Raw genomic sequence first — 12,675 nt, forward strand, 5'->3', positions numbered from 1 at the left:
GTTACAGTGAGCCGAGTCCTCGGGCATGAAAAAGGGACAGGAGACAAAACGGAAGGGTAAAGATTTTGGAGACTGGTTAGGGAGCTACTCTTGAGACTATTGTAATTCTCTCGCGCGCACGCTCGTGCATGCGTGTGTGTGGGCACGTTTGTCTGTAGCTGATCCCAGTGCAGCTTGCATTAAAGCAGGGATTCCAATCCCCCTGCTGGGCCCTGGCTGAGACACACATGGCAGATGGAGGGATAGACAGGAGAAAAAAGGGAGAGAGAGAGAGAGAGAGAGGAATGATGGGAGGAAGAAATGTGGTGGAAGCATGCTGTGACTCATTAGACAACACTTACTGAAGCAGCGTGGCCACTAGAAACCTTTGCAGTGCTGGGTTCCTTATAGTATAGTAACGAGATATTACTCAGCTTTTCTAAATAAAAGCACAAACGCCTTCCTGTTTTAGTGTTTTAAAAACCTTTATTGCAATATGACCCTGAAAATGTCTATTTAGAACCACAAAAACTACAACATGTTTACATAAATTTGATTTATGTGTGTGTGTGTGTGTGTGTGTGTCCACAGTGGCTCCTCTGATCGGCCGGTACTGTGGGACAAAGATCCCTCCAGAGATCCAGTCGTCCTCCGGCCTGCTGTCCCTCTCCTTCCACACCGACATGGCTGTTGCCAAAGACGGCTTCTCCGCCCGCTACAACATGACGCACAAAGAAGTCAGCGACTGTGAGTGCGAGATAACTTTTAGCGAGAGTGTGTTTGCGCGTGCAAAGGCTCTCTGTGTTGGTTTGTCTACCTGTTTTACTTACCACCTATATCTTCTCTCTTTCAACCGTTTCTTCTCCGTCATCTCTGCTGACACTCTTCTTTCTTTCTTCATCTTTTACTCCTCTTGCCCTCTCGATCTTTTCAGCTTTGCCTATTTTAATGCTATTTAAATCTCGGAGCTCTCTCTCTCTCATCCCTCTCAGTCTATTTTGCTCTCTCCTAAGAGAGCAGGATTTCTCAGAAGCAGACTCGTGCTATTTTCTTTTAGAATATAAATTAACTTCACCTCAATTTACCTCTGCCCACCTGTTGGGCTGCTTTCTGTCTCCCTTTGCCCTTTCTCTGTCTGGATTTACCTTTTTGTCTCTGTCTTCAAGCTCTATAATATGCAGCTTAGATCTTCCCTTTCAGTGCTCTTGCATCTGTCATCCATTCTATTCAACTTTACTTCCTTCCTCTTTTCCTTTTTTTTCTTATTTTCCGTCTCCACAGTCATGTCAACAAGTATACAGTTAACGCTCCGCTTTCTCCATCCCCCCCCTCTTCCCCTCTCTTTGCCCCACCAGCGTTCCACTGTAGCATGGCGCTCGGTATGGAGTCGGGGAAGATCAGCGATGATCAGATCACCGCATCGACAACATTCTACGACAACCGCTGGTTGGCACGCCAGGCCCGCCTCAACAACGACGACAACGCCTGGACGCCTTCAGAGGACAGCAACAAGGAGTATATACAGGTCAGGTTTTAAAGATCTGAAAATTCTAATAATTCCACACAAAGAGACCACACAGATTGAGAATCAGCATTACTTTCACTTGCTGAGGACAATAAATGTAGAGAATTTGTCTCTGTGATACTATAGTATAGAAGAGAACATGCAATGGGCACCAGCATCTCGTATACAGTGAGGACATACAGCAGGACACACACACACACACACACACACACACACACACACACACTGAAAGGAAGGAACTGTAAACTGATGATAAGGAAGTGCTTCTGCACTCTCAATCTTTTCTGTCTCATACACACCGGCCCACGTGTACGCATGCATACATAGACGCACACACGAGCGCAGAGGAGAGCGGCGAGGCGCCCGTGATTGATGAAGGCACTCTTCAGGAATGCATCCCAACACTACGCCATTGATCTTTGCCTCCAGCCTTCCTTCGTATACACACGACAATGCAAAAACACACACACACACACACCCTCCCACCACCTAAGCTCCCTCAGCAGTCGGCCACAGTCGGTGTCCATCCCCTGCTGTCTGTGTGACAGATAGACACACCAGCTGGTCTGTCTCTGTTATCTACATCAGCCCTGAGCACCATAAATCCCTACAGCAATCTACACCGCCGTCCTATTAATCTGTTCCATTCGGTTATTGAGATTTTTAAATATTTTCTTCTTTTTTTTATCCTTTTTCCAGGTTGACCTGCACTTCCTCAAGGTTTTGACCGGCATCGCGACACAGGGGGCCGTTTCCAAGGAGACGCAGAAGTCCTACTACGTCACTACCTTCAAACTGGAGGTCAGCACCAACGGGGAGGACTGGATGGTCTACCGGCACGGCAAGAACCACAAGGTAGGAACAAGCAGAAGAAATGCATAACAATATCACTTTCCTCATCCAGGACATGACGTTGTAGTTACAAGGCCCCCTTTTTTCAACCTTTATACCACCATCCGGATACGCTCTTCAACAACAGAGGCTGTTGTGTGCGTCCGAGAGCCATATCAATAGATTGAACATTCCTGAAGGAGCCGTTCCCCTTTGTGGACTGTTTATGAACCAGATTCATGAACCAGTCATGAGGTTGAGAAAGAGGGAATTGCAGGGATGAAGAGATAGAGATAGAGAGAAGAGGGGAAGCAGACAAACAAGAACAATGGAGTCCTCTATGTTTCCTTATCTGGGCTTGCTTTTCATCATCTCTCTCACACCAACGTGCGCACGCACACATAAACACACACACACACACACACCTGGGGTTGTGAAGTCATGGTCAGCCAGGTGTGGACTGAGCAAGTTTGGGTTTCATAACAACATTTTTTTTGGGAAAATGACGGTGTTTAGTGCTTTGTGTGTAAGATGGGGAGGCTGGATTCACACACAGGCCTGTGTATGAATGTATATACAGTGCAGGCTGTTGTTGTTGTGAGCTATAGTAAGCCTGTCTCCAGGGGATTGGAACTCATGTCCCTCACATCTGGGTTAAGGTCACTGTGGATTGCAAGCAGCAACAAAGAGAGTGGTAAGACTAGGGAGGAGGTATGGAGGGTTAATCCACACTCACTTACCCACATAGACTGGGGGCCCCCTTCTGTGTGTGCCCGTGATTGGTTTGGGTGGGGCTGGTCGGGGGTATTTGATGTGGAGATTATTGAGCAAAACGTGGATTTGACTTAAAAAGTCAACATCTGTGCAATTTATTACCCCCCCACACCCCACACCCCACCCCCCACATACAAACACTCCTTCCACATACACACACATGCAAAGTCCACAGGACCCCCCCTTTAAATAACCTCTGGCTGATCCCGCTGTCTGGAGATCTGTGCGTGTCCGCGCATATGTACATGATGTGTTTCTGTCTGCGCTACCGTGTAATCTGAGTCCACTAATCTGTCTGAGCAGAAAAAAAAAATTGTTCAGACACTTTCAGACAGATGCATCAACGTGCATTTGGGAGAGATGCTGCTTGTATGAGTGGTCGCTATAAAATTGGTTATGTTTTCAGCTTTTAGAAGTCTAGTAGGAAAACGAAAGATCAATAAAAGATAGCAGACACATTTGACTCCAGTATCAGCCAACCAAAGGGTTTGTGAATATTCCTCAAAAACAAGTTGAAACCAGGAAATCAAGCATGCTACGTGTACTAATGGAACATTACATTATAAATATATGAAATAATTAAGTATACCTTCTGTTTGTGATGATCATAAAGAAAACAATTACAAAATTTTTGTGCGATAGGGCTCTCGAAATATGGTTAAAATCCAACAAGGATTTATTGTGCATTCACATTCTCTGAATAAAAGTTTCTCTTTGTATTTTTGCTGACCACAGACAGACTGTCGGATGGATGGGATTAAGGAATAACACCTTTTGACTAATGGCACATCATTTGCCGTCGTGATTTGAGCCCGGCCTGACTTTATAATGCTGAAACTGAAGAGATTACTGTACTCCTAACTCTCCCCGTCAGCCAGGTTCTCCTCTGGTCCCCGTGGGCTGCGGTTGAATCTTCCGTGACTACTAATCCACCAGTCTGGTCCTACAAATTCCCAGTTAGCCCGTCCTAAGCCCCCTAAAGAGCCCTTAAGTGGTTGAAACTGAATTCTCGTCAGGGAGTCCTGTAATGACTGGGATTTGGTTCTTCTAATTGTCATTTAACAGTGAGCTCGAAGTTAATGTGGCTTTGGAAGAGTGTGTGTGCGTGTGTCGGCGGTGTTTAAGGAAGGTTGAGCCGTGAGTCTGTGCATCAGATATGAATCACCCATGAATAAAAGGACCGGCTTGGAAGTTCAAGCCTCACTGTGTTTGTTATTGGGGGAGAGAGCGTAAAGATTATTTGACTGAAAGAGAGGCAGAGAGAAGCTGAAAAAGGAAAGGCATTGTGGGAAATGGCACTTTTTTTGTAAAGAAATGAAAGTGCTGTCAGAAGAGAAAAACACAAGCACTGCAGATTGCAAACCTCAGTCACACCAGTGTGTGTGTGTGTGTGTGTGTGTGTGTGTGTGTGTGTGTGTGTGTGTGTGTGTGTGTGTGTGTGTGTGTGTGTGTGTGTGTGATTTTCTGCAAGCCAACACATTTTCAGTTTGACACCCATGTGACTTGTTAATTTTAAATCACACTCCTCTCATATGCACCTCATTACTTGATGAGACGCTAGCACACTTAGGAATTGCATATCTCTCACAGACACACACACTCGCACATGGATACAAAACCACAATGATTTTTTTTGTAGCGGTACCGTAGACAAAAGTGTGCACCCAAACAAATTAACATTAAAGGCACACACTGTCATCCATCTGTGAGGAAAATCTTATCAGCCCCAGCACTAACCAAGCATTGTGTTACTGAAAAGCTTTGTGAGGCTGTGCTTAATCTGTCCAACATGCGCTCACACATACACACACACACACACACACACACACACACACACACACACACACACACACACACACACACACACACACACACATAAAGTAACTTGGAAGAGGAAAGAATACGCCCACACAGCATTTCAGCCTGCTTCTCCATCACACTGTCACACACCCTCACACAGACACACACTTAGTTTTTTACTGACTCATTCTTCAAGCTAATGCAAAATACTAACATAATTCCTGCATATGCTCACATACACGCACATGTAGACGGACGGAGTCAAACACAACTGGTAACGTTGGTACAGAGTGGGAGACTTCGACCTAAGGTGGTGTAAGACAATTTGTAGGGATCACTGATTCAACCTCATATGTACACACACACACACCGCTCGCTTGCTCGCTCGCTCGCTCTTAGAGCCAGTAGTGGAGAGCGGCCAGCTGGAACCAGTTCCTACTGTCAACATCTTCATACCGAGAACAATGGAGGGAGAAAGCGTCTGGAGCAAAGATGGAGGACTGGAGGGGGGTAATGGCTAGAAAGAAAGAAAGAGAGAGAGAGAGACAGAGGGAATTATTAGAGCAAGAAGACAGGGATGACGAGTGTAATGGACAGAGAAAGAGACTGGGATCGAGGGAACAACACAGGGATGAAAAAGCGGCTGGGAAACGAATAATGTCTTGTGCAGAGCCCGCCGCGTCTCCCTGTGGTGCCATCAGCTTGAAGGAAAACACTGGCAGAGGAAGGAGACATGTGCCAATAACAGAGAATTGAGAGAGAAAGGGAGAGCTGGTAAATGAATCAAGCTATGATGCATTCATCTATCCACCCCTCGTTTTCCAGAGAGCAAATCTGCTTAGCTCTAACAAGAATCTGTTTTTGATTCACACAAGCTCCTTTTTTTACTCTGTTTACTGGTCCAGGGCGTTAGATCTTGTGAAAGGTTGTTTGCTATTACACACGCCTTTCACGGTGACCTCGTTCTCCGGAGAGGTCATCAATAGTTAAATACCCATGGTGCCTGTGCCCCGACAATGTCCACACAAACAAGTCTGGCCGCCGCATGCTGCTTTTTGTGTGTGTGTGTGTGTGTGTGCGTGTGTGTGCGCGAGCACGCAGGGCCTCGTTATATTTTCATGAGCCTCCACAATCGGAGACGCAACATGACAACGTTAATTATTCAGCCCACCTCGCCTGCACGTCACGTGACAGACAAGGCTCACATTGACACACATAGACGATCAACCCAAAAACCATGCTAGTCGTCAGGCAGATTACAGAGGTGGTCCAGACAGCAGACTGGCACCTTTGCCCATCTACAATACAAGCATACATTTCAATTCATGCCACATTCCCAGTTAGTCAAAAAGTAACCACGTTATCTACAATTTGGTCAATGAGCAACCATCTGCTTCCTTAGGCCATTAACCTTTAACCTTAGAGTAATGGGTTCAAGGGTCAAATGAATGACCTCTCAGGTAGGGGAGGAAGTGGAGGAGACAGAGTAGCTGAGAGCCAACCGACAACTTCTCTTAGTTGTTGTCTCTCGTCTGTCTTTAGTTTGTTCTCTCTCCTCTCACATCCAAAAGAAAAATGGAAAGAGCGTCTTGAGAGCCGATTGTTATTGAATAAATTGTTCTTTTGGTGTAACGGTAATGTTGGCCATAGTCTCTGCTTTTATCCAAAGATGAAAACAAAGGAAAGCAGCTGGAAATATTGCACCGGCTAATAGCCTTTTAGTCGTGGTGGGGCATCTCGAACAACTGGACATTTCTGGGAAGTTTTAGTGGACAAATATTTAACAAACATATCTGAACTATGTATGGACCTAATTTTGCCATGTTTACACATTGTTTTAATTTTGTTCGCATAATGTCTTTATTGAAAAGAAAATCACAGTGGATGTAATAGTCTGCAGTTCATTTCAAAAAGGAGGAAATTCTATTGAATTGAGCTGTTTTGCCTTATTAAAGTGCTGATATTAAGCTCATTTATCATTGCATGGTTTAATTAAAAAAAAAAAACACCACATTTTTGTTGTACTGCACATTGCTGCAGCTCCTCTTTTCACCCTGTGTGTTGATCTCACTTCTGTTCCATCTTTGTTGGGAGTCGCACATGTGCAGTACCTAGGTAAGGACTACTAGCCAGTCAGAAGCAGAGTATGATGGCGTGCCATGCTAGCAGCTGGACAAGCATTAGAACGTGTGTTACAAAGTAATGCATGTTTGTCTCTGAAGTAAAGGCTGGACTACAATAGAGCTGGTTGGAGCAGTTTGTGAACAGTGTTTTCTGTTGGAGATGGGAAGTCCCTTTGGAGTGGACTTTGGGCTTTTTCATGAAAAGATATATAACACAATAAAGGAAAGGGAAAAAGCCAGTAAGCATAATAAGAGCACTTTAAGAGATAAATACTTGGATTTCCTGTTTCAGTGATGAATCTGTTCATTGTTCTGTCCTTCCTACTCGCCACCACTCCTTCCACATTCCTCTGTTCATATTCCTCAATCAGTTGTATCTGCTGCCCTCCATTCAACCTTCTTTTTTTTCACCTCTCTCTCTCACCCGCCTCCACCCCTCTCTTCATCTGTTTTTAACTATTCTTCTGAGGACTCTTCCTCCCTGAAGTCATTTTCTTGTTTATCCTGTCCTCTCTGTCTTTCCTCCATGCTGCTCTTTGTTTCATAGTCAGAAGAAAAAGAAAAAGATGGGTCGGTTGAACTATATGTGAGGCAAGCCCTCCATCATACGCCCGTCTTTGTGTGAGCATGCGTGGGTGTTTACATAACCCCCATAAGAGCCCACATCCACTGTTTGGCCTCTTAGGTAAACATAACGGCTGTCTATCCTCATCCAGCAGCAGATACAGCAGAGATAGAGCTGCTTATCTGTTCAAACACTCACACTGCTTTGTATTGCCAGTGTCAGCTCCACTTGATTAAATCAGGCCATGCCCAAAATCAAATAAAACCCCTCGAGTAGGATTTTAAAGTCATATCTCTCATATATTCCACTGGTTATGGAATTTCTGGAATATCATATAATTTTTTTGGGAAGCATGCGCCAGACAGGGAATTTTACAAATAGGTCACTTTGTCTGTTTATCACTTATAATGAAAAACAACATTATCAAAACAAGACAGAATCAAATCTTTAGGCTAAGGGAGCGTGCTTTGGTTTGATCATCGTGTGCTTGGATCGGAGTAAAAGAGAAATCATGTAGGGATCTTTTTTAGGAGATGATGCCTTTTAATCTTTAATTCAGCTGCTTGTAGCAGTTGTCTTTCCGTCTTACCGTTGTGTGCAGTGGCCGTGACGTTCGTCAGTGTGGTTTTGAGACTATTTGTCGTCTCTCCTGTCTCCCGGCCTGGTCGACCACAGACCGAGTGAATGACACTTAATGGTCACTCAGGCAATTAAAAGACACTTCCTCTGCTCATCTGAATGTGTAGGATGTATGTGTGTTTGTGTGGTTTCCTGTGGTTTCCTGTGTCTTTGTGCGTGTGGTTTCAGTTTGTAGCCACCAACAAAAGGAAGAAAGGCAGAGGAGGTGAGAGAGGATGTGTGTAGTGATATCAACGGTACGGTTTTGAAGAAAACATTAAGGAGAAAATGGAGGTGTTGAGATGGAGGTATTCAGAGGGATGTGACGACAGACAGAGAGTGGGAAGAGAGGAAGTTATCTATAATTACAAAGCGTGGGTTATGGTTTGGGCAAAACTTGTGTGAAACAAAAAAAAAACTAAAGAAAGGAAGACTCATGTCTGTCATTGAATGTCCCCATCCAACCCCTTTAAGCATCATGGGATGCTTTTCTGCCCAAAACAGAAAGTAATTTGACCACCCTGGTTACATTTGCCCTGCAACCCCTGCTGCCCCACCCGCTGCTTAAGAGCAAATGGAAGGAAGGGAGTGTTCATAGAGAAGAAGTTAATGTTGATGTTTTGGGAAGTTCATTTCACTTAGATCCTGCCCACCTGGACAGACTTCCTTCTTCCGACGGCCAATCATGTTTGGTGGTTTCAGGTCATGTCTCCCACAGCTTCCTGCGAACAAAAGCGTTGAGGTGTAGGTGTATGGCAGTTGGTGTGTGTGTGTGTGTGTGTGTGTGTGTGTGTGTGTGTGTGTGTGTGTGTGTGTGTGTGTGTGTAAAACCCTCATCCATCGTCAGGTTTTCCCAGCCTCCCAGCACCGAACCTTTGACCCCAAAACACATCGACAGCTGGGCTGGTGACACTGGATCCGTGTTTGGGTTGTCTCTGCTTTGTCCGGCCTGCCACTGTGTGTGTGTGTGTGTGTGTGTGTGTGTGTGTGTGTGTGTAGCCAAGTGAAACCGTGCACCGTGGGTGGGTGTAGAGCCAGAGGTAGTGTGTGTGAGAAAAAGAGAGAGATAAGACCTACCGGCATAAGCAGCACATCACCTTCTGACAGTAACCTTTGTCTTCTATTTGTCTGTGTTTTCCCAGATTTTCCACGCCAACACAGACCCAGCCGAGGTGGTTCTGAACCGGGTCCCGCAGCCGGTTCTGGCCCGGTTTGTTCGTATCCGACCACAGACCTGGAGGAACGGCATTGCCCTGCGCTTTGAGCTCTACGGATGCCAGATTACAGGTGTGTGTGTGGGCGTGTCCCAAGGTTAGACCTGTCTATTTTGCCTAAGGAAAGTTGACTTTGCCAGAATCACCACGCTGCTTCGCAATTGTGCAGTTTGACTAAACAGACACTACAACAGTTTTCTGCTGGACTCGGGTTCCCGTTCAAAGGCAATTGAACAAAGCTGATGAGAGAGCTTTAGGGATTTCGAACCAGCAATGTTGTCATCTGAAGCGTGCCTTTTCTGTTGCTTGTCATTAAAAAAAAAATGCTTTGCTTAAAAAAGATAATTAAACATCAGCTAAACAATAATCTACTTAATCGTAAAAACCAAGAACACACACACACGTGTATTTAGTCTCTTTCCCACACTTTCCCCTGCTGTCTTTTAAACATAGCAAGCCTTGGGCTAATTATAGGAAACTTTTACTCTATTCTTCCTTCCAGAGGCACCGCCAGTGTCATTTCCCTCTCTCGACGTTCTCCCACTTCTTCTCCGCGCTCGCTTTCTGTCTCTCGATCTCCCCCAGCGATGCCTCTCTTCCCTCTCATAGTCTGAGATACTCTCTTGATGTGTCCCTTTCGCTCTGTGAGCTCCTCTATATTGAGAAATGAGTACCAATCAATCATTCATGGCTCCCGGTTCACTCTTACATCAGAAACTGTGATTCGCTTCAGCCTCAACAGCTGCTATTGAAATAACTATTAGCTCTTACAGTACAGGTACACACACACACACTCAGACTAAATATAGCAGATGACCTCAAAAGCAGGCGCGCCCTTTGAAATGTACACAGACACCAGCCACCGGCACATGTATACACTTCCTGTGCCTTTTATTCATTATTTACATCTCCTGCTTTCGTAGTGACATAACAGCATGAAACTTTGATCTGTGTTCTCTTAAACCGTCAGCACAACTAACGTCTCCCCATCGCCCTTCCTCCTGCCCTTTCTCTCTTCCTCTGTCTCTTCCTCAAGCTCTTTCTACCTCCTCCACCCACCCACAGTGTCTCGCTCCTCCTCCCTCGATCCTTTCCTCTCCCACTGTTTGTCTCTGTAGGAGCCCTCATCTCAAACATCTTGCTCTCCTCCCAGCTTCCCCAAGCCGTCGTCCTCAGCTCCATCTCTCTTTGTTTTTTGTGTTTTTTTTCTCACTCTTTCCGCTCTCTACTTCTTTGCTTCCCAACTCCTCGTATTATACCTCCCTTATCCCCTTAATCCTCATTTCTCCCTCTTACATACTCCCTCAGCAAGTTACTTTCAATGCTACTCGCTCATCCATATCTGAATGCGTTTCATTTCCAAGTGCTTTTGCGTGTACGTGGAACTTTCCCTCAGCCAGCGAAAGTACATAAAATGTGTGCGGCACAGTGAACAGACAAGCTATTGTAGAGAATGTAAAGATACAATAACATATTCAAAATGTTTGTGAGGGACGTGAAGTGCATGAATGCAAAGCAGGAAAGTCAATGTATGCTTTATTTCTCACTTAAGGCAATGCAGTTGCATATTTAAGCAAAAGTGCTGCGCTACACATCTCTTTTTCTCCCCTCCCTCTTCAGTCTCTCACCTCACCCTCTCCTATTTGCTCCAGTCTAAACTCTTAATGCTCAGTGGCCAGTAGGGCAATCCTGTGGTGAAGCCTAACAGCTCCCGGGTGGGAATATGTGTAACAGCATGAGTGTATGTTAGGTTATCGCTGAACCTTCTTTATCAAACCGCCTCTGAGGTGAAGGTTAAAGTTATCTCTCCCCTCTCCGCCTTCCACTCCAGATGCTCCGTGTTCAGACCTGCAGGGCCTGCTGTCCGGCCTGCTCCCTGATGCCCAGATCTCAGCCTCCTCCAGCAGGGATTTGGGGTGGAACCCTGCGACCGCCCGTCTGGTGGCCAGTCGCTCCGGCTGGTTCCCCGCCCCTGCACAGCCCCTGGCTGGAGAGGAGTGGCTTCAGGTATTTATTGTGCATTTTCACTGTATGTTTCCAGATGATGTCACCATACAAGCACCAATAATGAACACCGAAATGAATGCATCTACTGGTAACCTATATAGTGCATTTGATATATTGTGCCATGGGGTTAAGTTTAGTGTTAAATACGCAAGACGAAAGCCAGCAACAGTATGGTTGTGGTGTCATTTGTTCGGGGTAATTGTTGTTGTTTTCACAGTAAAAATGTCATGTTTATATATGCAACAAGTAGTCCCTTTAAACTCTGGCTTCCACATAGTGTCATTCCAGCTGCCAGAGGCAACCGAGCTAAAACAAGCAGCACAGCTGTATTAAAACATAACCGTGTGTTATTTTGTGTAAAGTACATTCATCACCATGCATTTATCTACATCTGATCTCCACAGGTGGACCTCGGTGTGCCTAAGACGGTGCGTGGAGTGATCACCCAGGGAGCGAGGGGAGGAGACGCAGGAAGCGGGGCAACCACAGATAACCGGGCGTTTGTCAGGAAGTACAAAGTGGCACACAGCCTGAATGGAAAAGAGTGGAATTTCATCATGGACAGCAAGACTAGCCTACCCAAGGTGGGTGAGGGAGGAAGATAGATGATGTGTTTGCAAGTAAACTTTCCCCATACCGACAAACCACCAAGATGACATTTGTATTTGTGTGTTTTGGACAGATCTTTGAGGGGAACACGCATTACGACACCCCAGAGCTGCGCCATTTTGAGGAGATAGTGTCCCAGTACATCCGGCTGTATCCCGAGAGGTGGTCTCCAGCAGGAATCGGGATGAGAGTGGAGATACTAGGCTGTGACCTTCCAGGTAGGACATTCTGCTGTTGCTTATATGACAGGGGAATCATTTTATATGATAATTTGCTGCCTACGCGCTGTAATGAACCGACCTAACCAGAAATGAATGGACCACGAGGGAGGTGGCTCACCAGAAAAGTGAGGCTCACATTAGAAATGCACGAGAGTTGTTAGAATCTGCCAGAGGTGAGGAGAGACACCCAGTGTTGGCTAAAGGCCTTTTTATAGCTGTGCGTCGCATCGGCGGCGTACCCCCGCAGATCCCTCTGCGTCTACGCTGAACCCTACGCCGTAGCCTGACCTGCACCTCTCCAAAAATGTAACTACACGTTGCTCGGCCGTGGCTTGGTAGCGTGGCATTTTCCCCGACTCATTTCCTGGTTCTCCTTCTCCATAAACAACATGAAATCAAGGAAAGGGTT

The 12,675-nt window shown here is 45.7% G+C and overlaps 1 protein-coding gene across 2 annotated transcripts in view; it reads left to right on the forward strand.

Annotated features, from left to right (window-relative positions):
• Positions 1 to 12,675, forward strand: part of nrp2a (neuropilin 2a) — a 57,722-nt gene that overhangs the window by 26,946 nt on the left and 18,101 nt on the right. For both annotated transcript variants that reach the window (XM_028571829.1, XM_028571830.1), the window contains exons 5-11: positions 571 to 726; positions 1,335 to 1,504; positions 2,204 to 2,359; positions 9,358 to 9,502; positions 11,261 to 11,436; positions 11,841 to 12,020; positions 12,119 to 12,263. In XM_028571829.1, coding sequence (XP_028427630.1) covers positions 571 to 726; positions 1,335 to 1,504; positions 2,204 to 2,359; positions 9,358 to 9,502; positions 11,261 to 11,436; positions 11,841 to 12,020; positions 12,119 to 12,263 — 1,128 coding nt within the window. The remainder of the gene's footprint in view (positions 1 to 570; positions 727 to 1,334; positions 1,505 to 2,203; positions 2,360 to 9,357; positions 9,503 to 11,260; positions 11,437 to 11,840; positions 12,021 to 12,118; positions 12,264 to 12,675) is intronic.

This window comes from Perca flavescens, chromosome 24 (assembly GCF_004354835.1).
Source record: "Perca flavescens isolate YP-PL-M2 chromosome 24, PFLA_1.0, whole genome shotgun sequence".
Taxonomy (NCBI): Eukaryota; Metazoa; Chordata; class Actinopteri; order Perciformes; family Percidae; genus Perca; species Perca flavescens.